This window comes from Lampris incognitus, chromosome 8, assembly GCF_029633865.1.
Source record: "Lampris incognitus isolate fLamInc1 chromosome 8, fLamInc1.hap2, whole genome shotgun sequence".
Classification (NCBI taxonomy): domain Eukaryota; kingdom Metazoa; phylum Chordata; class Actinopteri; order Lampriformes; family Lampridae; genus Lampris; species Lampris incognitus.
In genome coordinates, this window is record NC_079218.1 from 36,020,544 (window position 1) to 36,037,552 (window position 17,009).

General features: G+C 43.2%; 1 protein-coding gene across 1 annotated transcript in view; it reads left to right on the forward strand.

The window, feature by feature from the left end:
* Positions 1-17,009, forward strand: part of LOC130116606 (gamma-aminobutyric acid receptor subunit beta-2) — a 125,168-nt gene that overhangs the window by 74,719 nt on the left and 33,440 nt on the right. Inside the window, exon 5 of the mRNA XM_056284569.1 lies at positions 10,468-10,550. Within this exon, the coding sequence (XP_056140544.1) occupies positions 10,468-10,550 (83 nt within the window). The remainder of the gene's footprint in view (positions 1-10,467; positions 10,551-17,009) is intronic.

A 17,009-nucleotide genomic window follows, 5' to 3' on the forward strand; every position in this document is an offset into this window, starting at 1 on the left:
TCTATTGTGGCACAAGTCACAGAACATTTTAATGATGGTTAAGGGAGGAATGTGTCACAACACACAGTGCATTTTATGGGGCTGTATAGCTGCAGACCAGTCAGAGTGCCCAAGATGACCCGTGTCCACTATCGAAAGCATCTACAATGGGCACGTGAGTGTCAGAACTTGACCTTGGAGCAGTGAGAGAAGGTTGCCTGGTCCGATGAGTCTCATTTTCTTTTAGATCACGTGGATGGCCATGTATATGTGTGCCATTTATCTGGGAAAGTAATGGAACCAGGATGCACTGTGGGAAGACAACAAGTGGCTGGAGAGAGTGTGATGCACTGGGCAATGTTCTGCTAGAAAACCCTGGGTCCAGCGATTCATGTGGACATCAATTGGACATGGATGTGCCACCTACCTAAACATCGTTGCAGACCAGGTACATCCCTTCATGTCAATGGTATTCCCTGATGGCAGCGGCCATTTTCAGCAGGATAATGTGCCCTGCCACACTGTACACATTGCTTGGGAATGCTTTGAGGAACATGATGAAGTGTTCAAGGTGTTGCATTGGCCTCCAAATTCTCCAGATCGCAATCTGATTGAGCGTCTGTGGGATGTGCTGGACTGACAAGTTCGATCCATGGTGGCCCCACCTCGCAACTTATAGGACATGAAGGATATGCTGCTAACGGGTTGGTGCCAGATATCACAGGCCACCTTCAGGGGTCTTGTAGAATCCATGCCTCGGTGGGTCTGCACTGTCTTGGCAGCACAGAGAGGACCAACAGCATATTAGGCACTTAGTCATAATGTTTTGGTTCATAAGTTTATGATTAGTTGATTAGATGAGCATCATAATGATGAAATTAGAAACATAACAGTGATCAAGCTAGAAAATGATAGAGCAGAGGTGGAGCAGAAAGACCTCCATCCATTTCAGTCCTTCTTTCAAGAGGCAGGGGCACCCACATTGAGCCAATATACATGTAGTATGTATGTGATAAACAACTCCCATAACAACATAATGACCTATCCTGCCACAGCAGCAGCACTGCATATTTGGTCAACTTCTGTTTTTTTCTTTTTACTTTCCTTGGCTTACAAACACAATCATGAGCACTGGGACTTGCCTCGAACACTGACATGTTTGGCCCAAGTGTACTAATCAATGATCCTGGATGACTTACCTAGTATCCAATTGAAAAAAAAATCCCTACTCTTCAAAGCAAACAGTGTAGTCTCACTAGCAGCTGCCAGTACGTTGTATATCTTCCGTTTGTCTGTGGGTAGTAGGCAGCCAGCTTCAATCAGTTGATGAGGAGGTTGAGTTTTTCTGGCTTCAGTTTATCTCCCCAGGACAAAAATCTCATACTAGGTACTTCAACTGGCAGATATCCTGAGGAATATATTGGCCAATTTGGCATAAAACGTATCAATTGTATGCCGAATTGAATTTCACTGTAAGCTAGAGGTTGACTTGGCCCTGATAGAACCGCAGAAGTTTCACCCCTCTAATGTGTGAGCACACAGAGCAGAGTTTGGTAAGTAGGGTATGTGGGGTCCCTGCAGGTGATTAGACACATGGAGCTCAGTTAACGCTGTTGGTAGTCTTCTCAGGTGGTCCACCAGAACTACACATGAAACACTGCTGGGCATTGTTTGTCGAATAGTATGGGAGGAGAGATGAAAAGCCTTCCACAGGCATGACCCTGTGCACTGGCATCCGCTCATGCGCATATAGTTGAAAACACACAAACACAGTCAAACAAACTGGCTTACAAACACACACAAACACACACACACATACATACATGCAATCGACAATTACTCTCACCTTCGTCACACACACAGACAATTGAAAGGTTCTGCTGGAGGCATTTACTCTGAAGTTCTTGTCTATTGACTCATCTTGACACAGAGATCAGAACGTTGCCAGGAGGTAACTGGCAATTTGCTCCTTGGTTAAACATTGATGTCAGAGAGCCACACCACCTGCAGCAAATGGGCAAAAAAAAAAAAAAATATATATATATATATATATATATATATATATATATATATATATATATATATATATATATATATAGGGTGTTTTTTTTCCAAAACCGTCAATGGTGTTATAAGTGCTCAACTAATGAGGAGCAAAATATCAATATAGATGCAGGAAAAAAAAAGGTTAAATGCATAGCAGTACAGGCCTGTTTTGTGTGTCTCGCACTCGTCAGCTGCTAATGTGTTTCGACAAAGAATCATACAGTTTGCGTTGCCCAGCGTCACACACCTAATTTCAGTTGGACAGCAACCAATCAGATGGGGAAACATTCAAACTATAATAACCAATGGGGTAGGTACTTATGATGCACAGCAACCAATGGAGGAGTAGAAAACATTACAACCAATGGGACTGGGGTTTGTTTTGAAAAGCATTTAGGGGCCAGGGCACTGTTGAAATGGCATACATTAAAAACATAACAAGGTAATTTATGTGAATTATATATTGGGGTGGTGCTGGGGCACAGTTGGAAGGACAGGCAGTTAAAATATATATATATAAAAAAAACTCTAATAAATGTCATATGTGTATCATCTAATGGGGGGGGGGGAATAAAGACATTTTTCTTATAGTTACAAAGGAGTTTTTTTTTTCGGTGTCTACAGCTCGTGGCCAATTCGTTTCTATTATTCAAGGTGGACATATCAGGTCAGCAAATAATAATCAGGTCTGCAAATAATAAAATACAGAAAAGTATTTTATTATTTGCAGACCTGATATGTCCACCTTGAATAATAGAAACGAATTAGCCACGAGCTGTAGACACCGAAAAAAAAAACTCCTTTGTAACTATAAGAAAAATGTCTTTATTATTCTGCGTGTGTGTGTGTGTGAGAGAGAGAGAGAGGGGGGGGGGACTTGACCAAGAGCAGCCAAATAAAGATCGAGTTTTGGCCTTTGTAGACCCTGACCATCAGATCCTTTCTGTCCCTGAAACTTAAACATAGACGATTGTCAGAGTAGGATGGATAGATGTGGTTTATTTCCATGATTAACTGGGTTGCTGAGTCAGAGAACACAGCTTTAGTGAATAAAAATCAACAACAAAAAATAAACTAAGTTGGGTGTAATCTTCCCTCCAAAATAGCCATGGTTAATCAAGAGGAGATAGGCATAGTCTGACTTAGATGGGTAGATCACTAAGGAGAAAATGGGGATACGCTCCTATATATTTCAATGGCTTTTTGGCTGATAGGTGATTATATTATACTGTAAGTGGTGACAGGCATGGGTGCAAGTCCATTAATACTGGGATGCCATCCAGCACTTTACCTGTGCCCCCATCCATAGGGTTAGTGGTTGTGTCAGGAAAGGCATCCGATGCAAAATTTTGGCAAATCATTATGCAGACTGACAAGACCATTCCGGATCGGTCAAGGCTCCATACCAGATCAGTCAAGGCCCGGGTTAACAACGATCACCTTTGGTGGTGTGTCCTCACAGGGTATCGATGGAAACTGAAAAATCCACTGTGGTGACACCTGAGAAACAGGGAATAAGTCAGGAGAAGAAGAAGAAGAAGAAGAAGAAGAAGAAGGAGAAGGAGAAGAAGAAGAAGGTGATTATACTGTAAATTGACAGGGAAAAAGGAGATACTTCATAAACCTGCGTATACCCTCCATTACACCAGTGTAGTTAATGTATCTGTGTATTGTTGCATAATCATTTCAAAGACTATCTTCAAAGGAATTTCAAAGACTAGCTGACACACGTCAGCAAGATGTTGCCAAACCAGCAGTAAATGTCATCTTGAATGCAACGTGCCTTCTAGACTTGGATTTGAGGTGGCTTTAGATGAAAGATAGGATCAATCAATTATTTACACCTTGATGTGACAATTATGGGAACAAAAAAAATCGTTCAAAAGATTGCAAAGGAATTTAGAGAGAAAAGAAATAACAGGAGAGAGAGAGAAATGGCACAGAAAAGAGAGTGAAAGAGAGAGAGACTTGACGTTCTTTAATGAACAGAGTGAAACAACACAAACTATTTACATACCTATAAACTTAACATACAACCTAAACCTCACAAATTGTCGCACCCACACACAGTATCTTGCTCACACACACACACACACACACACACACACACACACACACACACACACACACACACACACACCACCACCATCAGACCCTCACTACTATCCCTACAGGCTGTTCAGTTTTACATATGGTTGCATACTTATAGATCACAACAACCATTACAAACATACAGTAGTCAAGCCCCCTTCCCCAACAAAACATACAGCCCTCCCTACACACCAGACATGTTCAAAGCCCACGGTATTATTCACCCAACTGTAATACTCATAGTCTGCTCTCAGGCATGCGGTGACAAGTGCCTTAAATAAAGTCACTTGATCCACACACCCACTCCTTCTCACCATGTTCCTCCTTGCAAGCCATGTGGCAACATTAGCTTGGCCAGACAAAAAGTTCACATGCACACTTTGCTCTCTTCCTATGCAAGTACCTCACCCTCAAGATGTACAACCTCACAGCCTCACCCCCAGCTTTCCGCTTACCATCAACAGCAGGTCAAATAATGGTGTCACACAATACATTCAATAAAAACATGAAAGACCGTTTCAGGTGTTTTACAGAAAGGGCAGCCCACCCCTACATTAGGATCCACCCTATGGAGAAGAACATTAGTGGCCAAAGCCCCATGGGCCACACTCCACTATAAATCCCCAGCTCTTTTTTGGGAGAGGGGCTTTGTAAAAACCCTCCACCTGAACCCCACCATGTCCTGCCTCGGCAGATACTGTTGCCACGTGTGTTCCCTCACCTCCTATAACTGCCCAAGGTGTCTGACTGTCAAGGTCACCTTGTACAGAACCTCCATTCCCTGCTTAACTCAGCCCTGTTCACTCATGCCCAATATTAACCCCTGCAACCAACTCTGCCTCCATCTCCCCTACTTTGCTCCAGCCTCGCCAGTGGTCTCTTGACCTCTACAGTTGAGGAGTCTGTGTATTGCTGGCAGAAATGCCTAATGTGTTCTTTACCAGCATCCCATTACTGACTTAGGGACTCAAAATCCCCTTTTTTCTGTCTCCATCTCTGCCAGAACTCCCCAAAAGTGGTGCAAAAGGTGACATCTTGCAAGAGCTTTACATTAAACTTCCAGTATGCAACTGGCATGGCCATCACCGTGTTTCTTGCAAAAAACATTATGTTCAGATGTTTTTGTCTCACCATCATCATTATTATCATCATTATCATCATTGTCTCACACAGTCAACATGTACAACCCTTTTAGCCCCATCTCTGGCCCAGTTTATGTTCAGAGAACCCCCCCACACACACACACACAGAACCTCCATAAGAAAAGGAAGAGAAAAGGTGAAAACCAAGAGCCCAAAAAAAAAGACGCCCCGCCGTAATGCATTTACTTTCCAACCTATCCAACATCAATCCTTAGACAAAGCTAAGTTTTTCCTTACAGTGGTGGCCCATTTCGTCAACCTATACTTCCTACTAGGGGTCACTCGCCAACTAGGAGACTCCTGTGTGGCTGTGATCCCCTGCACTGACCTCCAAAACGTTTTAACATCAGGAAAATAATCTGATACGTCAACATTCTTCCTATGTTTGGTCACCTACAAAAACGTATCCAATTCTGCCACTGAATAAACATCCCCCTGCTCAACCTGACTAGCAGGCGCCTCTGACATTACAGAGCAATCTGAGCAGTCCATACACTTTGACTCCCCTCCTGACTCTTCTGTCTGTTCATCCCTCCCTGGCTGCCTGTCCTGCCTTACTACTGCCCTCCTCGTGACCCTCCAGACTTACCTTTCTACCATCATTCTGACCTCTACCTCCCCTCCTGCCCTGCTTCCCTCCTCCTGCCTCTCCTTTCAACAACCTGTCCCACCTCCTGCTGCTCAGAAAGAATGTCAACCTCCATCTCTTCCACCTGTGCCTCCTTTCTGCCTCCCTCTCCCCCAGCACTCGGTGGTATAGCCCCACTAGGCCCATCGCTAGGCCCCTATACATCACATGCACTTCTGGGTGCTGTGTGTGCTTCACCTGTATTGCAGCGGGCATGCCTTCACTGCTTTCAGCTGCCCCTGCCTCTCTGCATGGACACCTAAAACATTTATGTCCCAGCTCACCAAACTCAAAACACCGCAAGGTTTCCAGCGTCACATAAACAGTTTATGAACCCTCCCCTTGTTGGCGCTAAAGTTTACATTTAAACTCTGGTCCGGACTCTTCAAGTACATGAACACTTGCCTGCACACAGATATGATATGCCTAACATCTGAGAGAGATGAGCTTAAAACCACTGGCAAAGCTTCTAAACTAAACTTCTTTTTTTTTTTTTTACATTTTCAATGGCCATCTTTTAAAAATAACTCATTCCTGAATGGAATACAACAGTGATCTGTACATGTTGGGTCTAATATCAAGGTATATAAAAAAAAGCCATCAGATCACAACCTATTTTCCTCTTCCCTAAATATTTACCACAGTGGGCCACATATTTGCATTATGTAACATTTTCTGGAGTGCTGATTCTGGATTATTTGGCTACCCTTTTCTATGATTACTGAACATGTCAAGTTCACTTCAAAGGGCTGGTTTATGAATTTATCTTTAATTTTATACACAACTTAAAAAAATAATAAAGCCATATATTTAAAAAAAATCAAAATTTATCCTTGCTATGGTAGTGAGGATCTGTGTGTGTGTGTGTGTGTGTGTGTGTGTGTGTGTATGTGTTTCCCACCCTACTGGATGGGTCAGAAACCTGGACCACATAGTGTAGCAGGCACCCGAAGGCACTCGAGGCATACCAACAGTGATGCCTCAGGAAGAAGATCCTTAAGATCAGCTGGGAGGATAAGCAAACCAACTTCACCATCCTTAAAGAGACCAACATGCCTACTATAACTGCCACCATCGCACAAAATCAGCTGCGATGGACTGGCCATGTCCTCCACATGTCTGACTCTCACCTTCCGAAACAAGTCCTTTACTCCGCACTCATGACAGGATGCCGTGCCTTAGGAGGACAAAAGAAGTGATATAAAGATAACATCAAGACCCACATCAATTGACCTGAACACCTGGGAACAAGCAACAAAAACAGGTAGTCCGTGAGGGTGCTGGGTGCTACAACTTCCACCGTGCCACTGAAAACAAGCGCAGACTCAGAAAGGAGCGAGTTAGCAGACAGGCCCAAGCCACATCCTCAACCACTTCTTCACACCCTTGCTCACATTGCCCCAAAATATGCAGCTCCAGGATCGGCCTCTACACCCACCTGAAGGTCCACATTGATCTAGAAAGAAGACAGTCATACTCGCCCCGAAGTGACCGCCGATGCTGATCTTTTTGTGCCTTTTTTTTAATGCAGATTCTGCCAGAGGAAAAGTAGAATAGGATTCATGAGTCATACTTATAGGATGTCCCACTCTGCTTTTTGGGTCAAACTCACAAATCCATCTATACAATCACCCCCAGGCCATCCTGCTAAAACGAAGATACTAATCTACAGTTTTATTGAATTTTTTTCTCTCCACATACTCCAGTTACATACTGTATATTTAATGGCACTGGGGCACCCCAGGTGCTTTAGACTAAAGCAAGATCAATTTCAGCCTTTTCAAACATTATGTTTTATTTGTTTGTCATTCAAAGTATTTCCCTAGAGAAAACTTGTCAGCTGAATGTTAAATCTGAGACCTTTAGTTAATGAACATGGTCAGTATAATAAATTCACTAGCAGGTTAATGTTAAAATGATAATAGTACTCCAGTTCTTAAGCATAATAGCAATAATTTTGTTAACTGAGTAGTTGCAGAGAAAGTGTCCCTTGTCCTATACTTGATAACTTATTAACTAAATTAATTAAACTTCTTCTTTAGTGTCTTGAGATGTGGGAGTTGGTGCATTTTAAAGCTTGACATTTAAAAAGGTGGCATGTATCAAATGTGATCTATACTGATACTGTACTCTATAGTGTGTGAGTCTAAAGAGGTAGACCATGTCTCTTATAGAAATGTCATGATATTCAAGCACTTTGTCATGGGTTCATTGCAGTGATTGACTTGGTGCCATTGGTGTATTGGTCCTGTCACTGTGTTGCTGTAATCTGAAGACTATTGCTTTGCTGCTGATGCAAAGATTTTTTTTCTCCCTACTGCAGGAAAACCTGCTATGATTTATGTCTCAGGTAGAGGCGGAGAACCAGTAGGATTAGCAATGCTGGAACTGGGACATGGATAAGCTTTGGCCCAATAATCCCACACACCCCACCCCTAGGCAAGAGCTGCAACATTTATCAGTGCACTCCGAACTGTGTAAGGCAGCTGGACTTCCTCATAGATACATTTGTATTCTTGATCTTATATTGATCCCTATTCTCAGTGCACACTTGATACATCTTGTTCAACAGAATTTTTCTAAGGGGGACGATGGTAAAGTTGGTGAACAAGGACTGATTTTGTTCATTAATATTTCAGTTGAGGTTTAAAATAAGCAAGACGGTATGGTGGCGAAGTGGTTAGCACTGTCGCCTCACAGCAAGAAGGTCCTGGGTTCGAACCCCGGGGTTGTCCAACCTTGGGGGTCATCCTCTATGTGGAGTTTGCATGTTCTCCCTGCATCTACGGTGGATTTTCTCCAAGTGCTCTTGTTTCCCCCACCATCAGAAGAAACATGCATGTTAGGGCTTATACTCCTGTCTGTGCCCCTGAGTAAGGCAATGGGAAAAGAACTGGAGGTGGTCCTCGGGCGCAGCATGAAGGCGGCAGCCGACTGCTCCTAGCTAGATCATAGATCACAGCTAGGATGGGTTAATTTGCAGTAACTGAATTTCCCCAAGGGGATTAATAAAATAAACTTAAAACAGCAATCTGTAAGATGTTGCAGTATTTCATCCATTTGAAATGAGACAACCATGTGATGTTCTACCGGACAATCAATCAGTGTTACAGTGAAACAGTGCTCCAATATCGCTGGCTGTAGGAGCCAGAGAAATAGACCCGTTGACACTGATTTTCTTGGACTACAAACAAGCGGCAGCAGCCGTTGCGGTTCATGTGCCATCAGCTCACCAATAAATAGTCCACACCCTTGTGAAAATGAGAGCCTCGGACATTCAGCACAGGTAATCTAAACGTCATCAAACTACATCGTCACGTTGGTCTATAATTATATTGATCATCTGTCTGACAGAAGCATACCCACATTGGCGTCGCATAATAGAGAGTAGAGAGTCCCTCTCTATTATCAGTAACCACATCACATTATTAATTTTAACTGCATACACTGAAAGGTATGGGGTCCATAGTATGATAAACACTTCTAATGCAACAATGAAAGGCCAAAACCGTTAAGGAGCAGTATGGCTTATAGCTGTAGTTATCTGATGAGCCACAGGCTTGAGAGACTGATTGAGATTTTGATCAAGGACCAATAACATCAATGCCATTCAGACCATCTGCTGCACCTTTGCAATGACATGGTGAATGCAGAGCTCATCCTTTATTTATTTTTTTCTTGGGGTGGGGGTTCCCCATTTTTCTCCGCAAAGGTATCCAGCCAATTACCCCACTCTTCTGAGCCATCCCGGTCACTGCTCCACCCCCTCTGCCGATTCAGGGAGGGCTGCAGACTACCACATGCCTCCTCCGATACACGGGGAGTCACCAGCTGCTTCTTTTCACCTGACTGTGAGCAGTTTCCCCTGGGGGATGTCATATGTAGGAGGATCAAGCTATTCCCCCCAATTCCCCTTCCCCCTCCCCCTCGAACAGGCGCCTCGACCGACCAGAGGAGGCGCTAGTGCAGCGACCAGGACACATACCCACATCCGGCTTCCCACCCGCAGACATGGCCAATTGCATCTGTAGGGACACCTGACCAAGCCGGAGGCAACACAGGGACACGATCCAGCGATCCCCGTGTTGGTAGGCAATGGAATAGACCACCGTGCCACCCGGACGCCTGACAGCTCATCCTTTTGTGAACAGTAGTGAAAAACAACTGGAAAAATTAGCTTAACCCGTCTCTATGATACTATAACTCACTCAATTGTCTAATGGGCTTTGTCATTAGGTAAAACTGATTCTCCTTTTTGACGCAAAACATCAGAGAAATTTGAAATCCATTTGTGTCCTGGTGGCTCAAAAAGATTGTGTTCTCAGAACTAAAAACAGTTTCTGTGGTGCGAATTTAACGTGTGTAACATCTTAATGCAGATATTTACCCTCTTTGCTGTTACTTTTTACTGTCATGTCTTAAAAAAAAGTGAAATGCAGGGACAAAGGCTCCTCTCCATCTTTAATTCCTTGCCTTGATATTTCAGAAATATTGTGTACAAATGATGTACAAAGTAAATGAAATACCAGTTTGATTCTTGTATGAAGTATAGGTCTGAGTGTTTTCTTCTCTTTTTTGCAGGATCACGACCACTGCCGCTTGCATGATGGACCTGAGGAGATACCCACTGGATGAGCAAAACTGCACACTGGAAATAGAGAGCTGTGAGTCACACATTGCCCTCCTTTACACCTGGCATTAACATTTGTGTCAGGTGATTTTAATGATATAATTGGATACAGGTTAGCCAAATAAAGATACAAGTGTAAATGCACCCAAGACACTAAGGACAATTTGTGATCCAATTGCCCAAATTACCTTCGGCGGTGTTCAGGGATTTTGTGACCACATTTTAATTGGGAGTAACTGCAATTGTGTTGTGCGTCTCCATTCAACTAGGACATAAGTAGAAATAGGCACTCACTTGTGCATTACAGGTAGAGGAGGGTCTGGAAAAATCAATAAAAGTGTTAGTACATTGAAAATAATAACCCCATGCCCTACAAAATCTTCCCTGGAGATTATAAATGCTGTGTAAAACTGCCTTCTCTAGTGGAGTTGCCTGCAGCAGACCATTTGACTATAACTGCCTTTTCTTTCATTCTTTGACTTCAAAAATTTACAAATAACAGCAAAAGCTGACAAATGTTTACTTAAGCAAGCATTGTCTGCCTGGCTGTAGCAGTTTTCTTAAAATCATAATATTGTGTGAGGAAGGAACCCATCTCAGCGTGGACACTGGAGAAGTATATGCATTCCAGGTGAACATCATGCCGCAGCATATGTACCAACACACAACCACACACTCTTATGTTAATGGCATGATTCATTATGTCTCTCTGTCATTACTAATGGTGATTTTTATTGAACTCCTGGACAGCTGTCAGTGGTGCATTTGATGGCTAAATCATTAAAAATAATTACAGCAACGATCAACTCTGCAGGCACTTCCATGACTGGGAGTATTGTTTAAGTCTGTAACCTTCTCGACTGGCATGGCCTGCAGCCTGCGTTTTGTTCAGCAAACTGTCAAGAGCTGCCTGTAATTGGGTCGACTTCAAGACCCAACGATTTTAATGTCTGCCCCAGTTTGAATTCGTAAAGGTTATCAGCATGATCTTTTGTCATAACTGCCAACAGCTGGCTTATTCCACTTCTAATATTCTAATATTGTAAACACAGCTCAGGGCTCCTTTGCTTTGGAAAAGTGTATACAAGGTATGAGTTAAGCATTGGAGAGGTGAACACCACAAACATCTTGTGGCTTGTATACCTTATTATTGCCTTGAAAAACCACTGAATATGTTTTGGCCTCAAAAATAAAAAGATCCTGAACTGTGGTTTTGTTTTGTCAATGGCATACCAGGCTCTTATTTAGCTCTCTTGGGAGCTCTGAATTTGTTTATTTTTGAAAGGGTCTCTGTGCATTTGATAGCTACATATGCACAACATTCACTTACAGTTCCTGTTAAAAAAAAAGTGGAAACAGACTAGTTGTTTTAGAAAAGCTGAAAAAGATGCATACCACAAGGTTCATCTCTAGGACCATTGCTGTTCTTCATTTTTATTAATGATCACCCACAAATATGTTCTGATTGTCATAGTTGAGTTGTGGTGGTCCTCAATTATTATTTGTGCGTGTGTGAATTAATTAATTGTAAAGTTGCAGATAAAAAAAAGTGCTATACAAAATACAACTTGATTGATTGACAGATAGATAGATAGATAGATAGATAGATAGATAGATAGATAGATAGATAGATAGATAGATAGATAGATAGATAGATAGATAGATAGATAGATAGATAGATAGATAGATAGAAAGAAACATGCAAAAAGGTTTAAAATTCCCATGGTTATTAACAGTCTTGATACTATTTTTTTTTTCTTGGATTTTTTCCCCCCTTTTTTCCCCAATTTTATGTGGCCAACCACCCCACTCTCTGAGCCATCCCGGTCGCTGCTCCACCCCCTCTGCCGATCCGGAGAGTGCTGCAGACTACCACATGCCTCCTCCGATACATGTGGAGTCTCCAGCCACTTCTTTTCACCTGACAGCGAGGAGTTTCGCCAGGGGTCATAGCACGTGGGAGGATCACACTTATTCCCCCCAGTTCCCTCTCCCCCCTGAACAGGCGCCCCAACCGACCAGAGGAGGCGCTACTTCAGCGACCAGGACACAACCACAGCCGGCTCCCCACCCTACAGACAATCGTGTCTGTAGGGACGCCCGACCAAGCCGGAGGTAACACGGGGATTCGTACCGGCGATCCCCATGTTGGTAGGCAACGGAATAGACCACTACGCTACCCGGACGTCCAACACTCTTAATAATCACACATCAATTTCTGTTTTATTTCATTAATTGTTCATGACTAATAAGAGAAAGAAGACTCCGCTGGTTAAATCCTTCACCAACACTGGCACAGTGAGAAATAAAGCTGCAACTTGTCATTCAGGGAAAAAAAAAAGGGGGGGGAATCACAGCGGTTGGTTCAGCATTGCCTCTCACCTTTAGAAAAATGGATGTCACATAAAGCATAAGGTCATGAAAGAGGAATAATTCAGATCACCAGACACTGTCGTGGCACTATGTTCACACGGTCCTAATAAGGTTGACCTTCAGTCAGACACTACCATGCAAAATACCGCCATTTGTCATTCTATGTTTCCTGTGCAAAGGGGAGCAATGAACAAGAAACACCTTTATCAAACCTAATTGCAGGCCTGGTGTGCCTTTGTTAAGAAGGCGTAAGACTTGTAAATTCAACTGTCAGCTCAGTGTGTGTGTTTTTTTTCATTTAAACTACTAGTTTGTAGACCAATGGAATATGGCAGCGGGGGGGGGGGGTTGGGAGTTTATAAATGAACCTGCCTCACAGCACAAACCTTGTCCTCAGTACCAGGAACATATGGCCTTCACTTTTATTCTGGTGGCAAGCTTTTTCCTACCAAATTATACATAATGGCAGGGGAGTGTCTGTGTGTGTGGTTGTATGTTGTATGTGTCCATTTGTCTGTCTTTCTGTGCACGTATTTGTTACTTTATCTTTCTTTCTGTCTATATGTAAATATGTGTGTGTGTGTGTGTGTGTGTGTGTGTGTGTGTGTGTGTGTGTGTGTGTTTGAGTACAGTAGAGTGCAGATCTTCACCAGGTGTATGTATCTCCCCTTCTCCAGTGTTCAGACTTGGCAACAAACCCTTTTTTGCCTACCAGGAGAAGAAAAATACACGCACACACGGACAGAAAAACCAGAGTTTCTCATGCCATTTTAAGACTTTTGTGCAGTGCCCACACATGAATGCAGCCAAGTCTAATATGAAATGACAGAGATGAGGCTATCATAATTTCAAAGCCCTTATTAAAGACTTCAAATGTGTTTAACCGTCACGGTTTTCATGATATAAAATGAATCAAGGCCAATGGCTGCTCTGCTGATTGACTTTCATTCATAAAACAACGCTGAGGAAACATAGCTCAGCTATGGAAAGTGTTTTATTGTAGCTACTGAGATGATTTCCAGCTGTGACTGTGATTAATCCTGCTCTTGAAATTGTATTTTCACAGAGGAGTTTTAATACTGGAGACTATGGTAGTTCCGCACGGTGGCGAGGTGAATAAGGCAAATTATTTTTGGTTCATCCAGTGGTCCTCCTCTTCTCTTGTGCTGAGATCAGTAGTGAATGTGAAATATGATCGACTTCTTGTTTACTTTCAAAACTCAGACCCGCACGGTTGACTCAGATCAGGCAGCGGCGGAAAGCAACGTTGTTCGAGCGAGCTAGAGAGTGAACGGAGAGAGGGAGTGGCAGTAGTGAGAACCAGGCCCGTAGCCAGAAACATATTTTGGGGGGGGGGGGGGGGGTCGGGCAACACTGCCAAAAACTACCGGTAAATAAAATTCCCACACTGTATACTATAGCCTAATACCCAACCGTACGGTAAATGTCAACGTATTAATGGCCCGTAGATAATCATCAATGCATTAATAAATAAAAGTGGGTCTAACCTTATAAAAGCAGGTCCAATCGTCTTTTTTGTCTGCAAAAGATGTCCAGTACCTCTTCCGGCGTCACCACAATGTCTCTGTGCTCCGAGAGCAGTGTCAGTCCATTAAGCCGTCTTTCCGTCATTGTACTGCGCATTTTGTCCTTGATCCTTCCCAGACGGGAAAAACTTCTCTCGACATGGGCACTGGTGACAGGAAGCGTGGTCAAAACGCGGAGAAGCTTGAAGATGCTTGGAAACAACTCACTGTTACAGGCATTTAATGCCTCAATGGCATTTTGTGGAACATAAGTTGCATCTTTCCATTTATCCCGTCAGGTGTCAATTTATGACTTTACAACTTCCAGATGCGGTGACACTTCATCAGGATACAGGTTGGAGAGCGCTTGAGCTGAGCTGTCGTTCGGCATGCTGACCTTAGATGGCAGTAAGGAGCAGAGGTTGGAGATCACATTTCTGTGTTTGCTGAAGCGTTCCTTCATCTGTGATGAATAAAAGTCAAGCATGACTATGAAAAGCTTTTGCCGGTAGTGATTTTCACAGGCCTTCAATGGATCCTCATTGCAGTCCATGCCTCTTCGTGGTCGAAATTCAACCCCATACTTGGCTGCTTGGGAAGAGGTCTTTTGGAAAATCTGCCTGAACTCCATCTCGGAGTTAGCCCTCATCTCATCTACCTGCTTAATAACAGCATCAGCAGCTGAAACGCAACTCACCAAGTCACAATTTTCCTTCTGAAGGAAGGTGGACAGGTGGTAGGTTTTTGCAAGCATCTTCTCACTCACATTCATGGACAGCATGAATTCTGCATTGTCAATTGAATTAAAGAGCTGAGTGGCTTTGACAGATGTGTCCCCTGTGAAGGTTTCACTGATTTTCTGCAGGCTGGATCGCATAGGGTCTAAAAGCTCGTTGAATGTAAATATTGTGTCGTGGCATTCGACCCATCTCGTTTCACACAACTTCGTCAGTCGCGTTTTCTTGCAGTCGGGTAAAAGACGCTCCGTCTCGTGTTGCAGACTGGCAGACCGCAAAGCCGAATCATGGAAAAAAGTGCAGATTTCCGAGACAATTCCAAAGCAATTTCGCACCATTTGTACAGTGCAGCACTTGTTTAGGACCAAATTCAAACTGTGGCTGGCACAGTGCACATAAACTGCTTGCTTGTGCTTCTCTTTGATTTTAGCTTGGGCACCATGTAAACGGCCACTCATGGCAGATGCGCCGTCGTATCCCTGGCCACGTAAAAACTGTAAATCAATGCCTACATTTGTCAACTGACTTTCGATTGAATTGGCGATTGCCTACCCGGTTGACTTCTCGATATCAACAAAGGACAAAAACTCCTCTCTGATGCTATATTGGCTGTCATGCTGGTTCACGTATCTGACACAGACAGAAAGCTGCTCCCGCCCTGAAACATCTTTCATTTCATCTGCCAACACAGCGAAACACTGCGCGGAGTTTACTTTCTGCACCAGTTTGTTTGTTATCACATCTCCAATTATGCTGATTATTTCATTTTGTACATCAGGACTGCAGTAGCTAGCGTTTGCTGCACATTTACTCAAGTGTTGTAACAGTACTGTGTGGCCAGATGTAGCCCTAAACCTGAGTAAAGCCCTGAAATTTCCGTCACTGTGAGTTGGCGCATTCAATGTCACTGGTCCTGAATCAATATCACCTCTCGGGGCGAGTTCTTGGCGACCGCAAAAAATCAACGTTGCAATGATGCTTTTGAGTTTTTCTCTGTTTTCTTGGACTCGCTTTTTTCTCTCAGAATCTAGCCTCAGTGAAATTGCATCCATTTTATTGTTGAGAACCATTTGGAAATTGTCCGCTTTCAAACATGCATCCTTGTGATATGCCTTTTGTGCATGGTCTTTGAACGACTCTAAGGCATGTTTCCAGTCTGAGAAGTGGACATTAATTAGCTTGCCAGCTTTTCTGTGCCCTCCCTTGCCCACATGCTCGACTGCAAACGCAACACAGTGCTTACAGAAACAACCGCCGGACCTTGTTGAGTATACTAGCCAGCTAAACTGGTCAATCCCATGACGTTGGAAACGTAGTTTACCTCCTAGTTTTGTAGGGAATGTTTGTCCGATATTGGCCGTCCAGTCCAGTGAGTATATTTCTCTTCTCTGTTCGTCTGATATTTTCCCACCAATATAATCCACAAAGTCGTGTGAAAACGTTTCCGAGGTAGAGGACGGCGGGCGGGTCTGCTAACTCTGGCTCCGTTTCCGAGGAGGAGGACGGCGGGTCTGCTAACACTTGCTCCGGGAAATCGGTAACGTTAGTGACCAGATCATCTGTAATGTTCTTTTTTTTCTTTTTTGAGTCGGGACACGTTGAAACAAAAAAATCACTGATTTTACGAATATTAACTTTACTGCTCTTGCCTGATTTACAGGTAGCTTTCGGCAGCTCCATTGCTTTTGAAAAGCAAACTATAGATCGACCATTTAGCTAGCATAACCAGTGGCACGTTGCTTAGCTGACTTGTCAGACCCCTGAGTCAATCAAAAGCGTGTGATTTTATTTGTTTTACGAAACAGACCAATAAGATACATCATGTTTGGAAACAAATTAACTGACAGGTTTAACGCC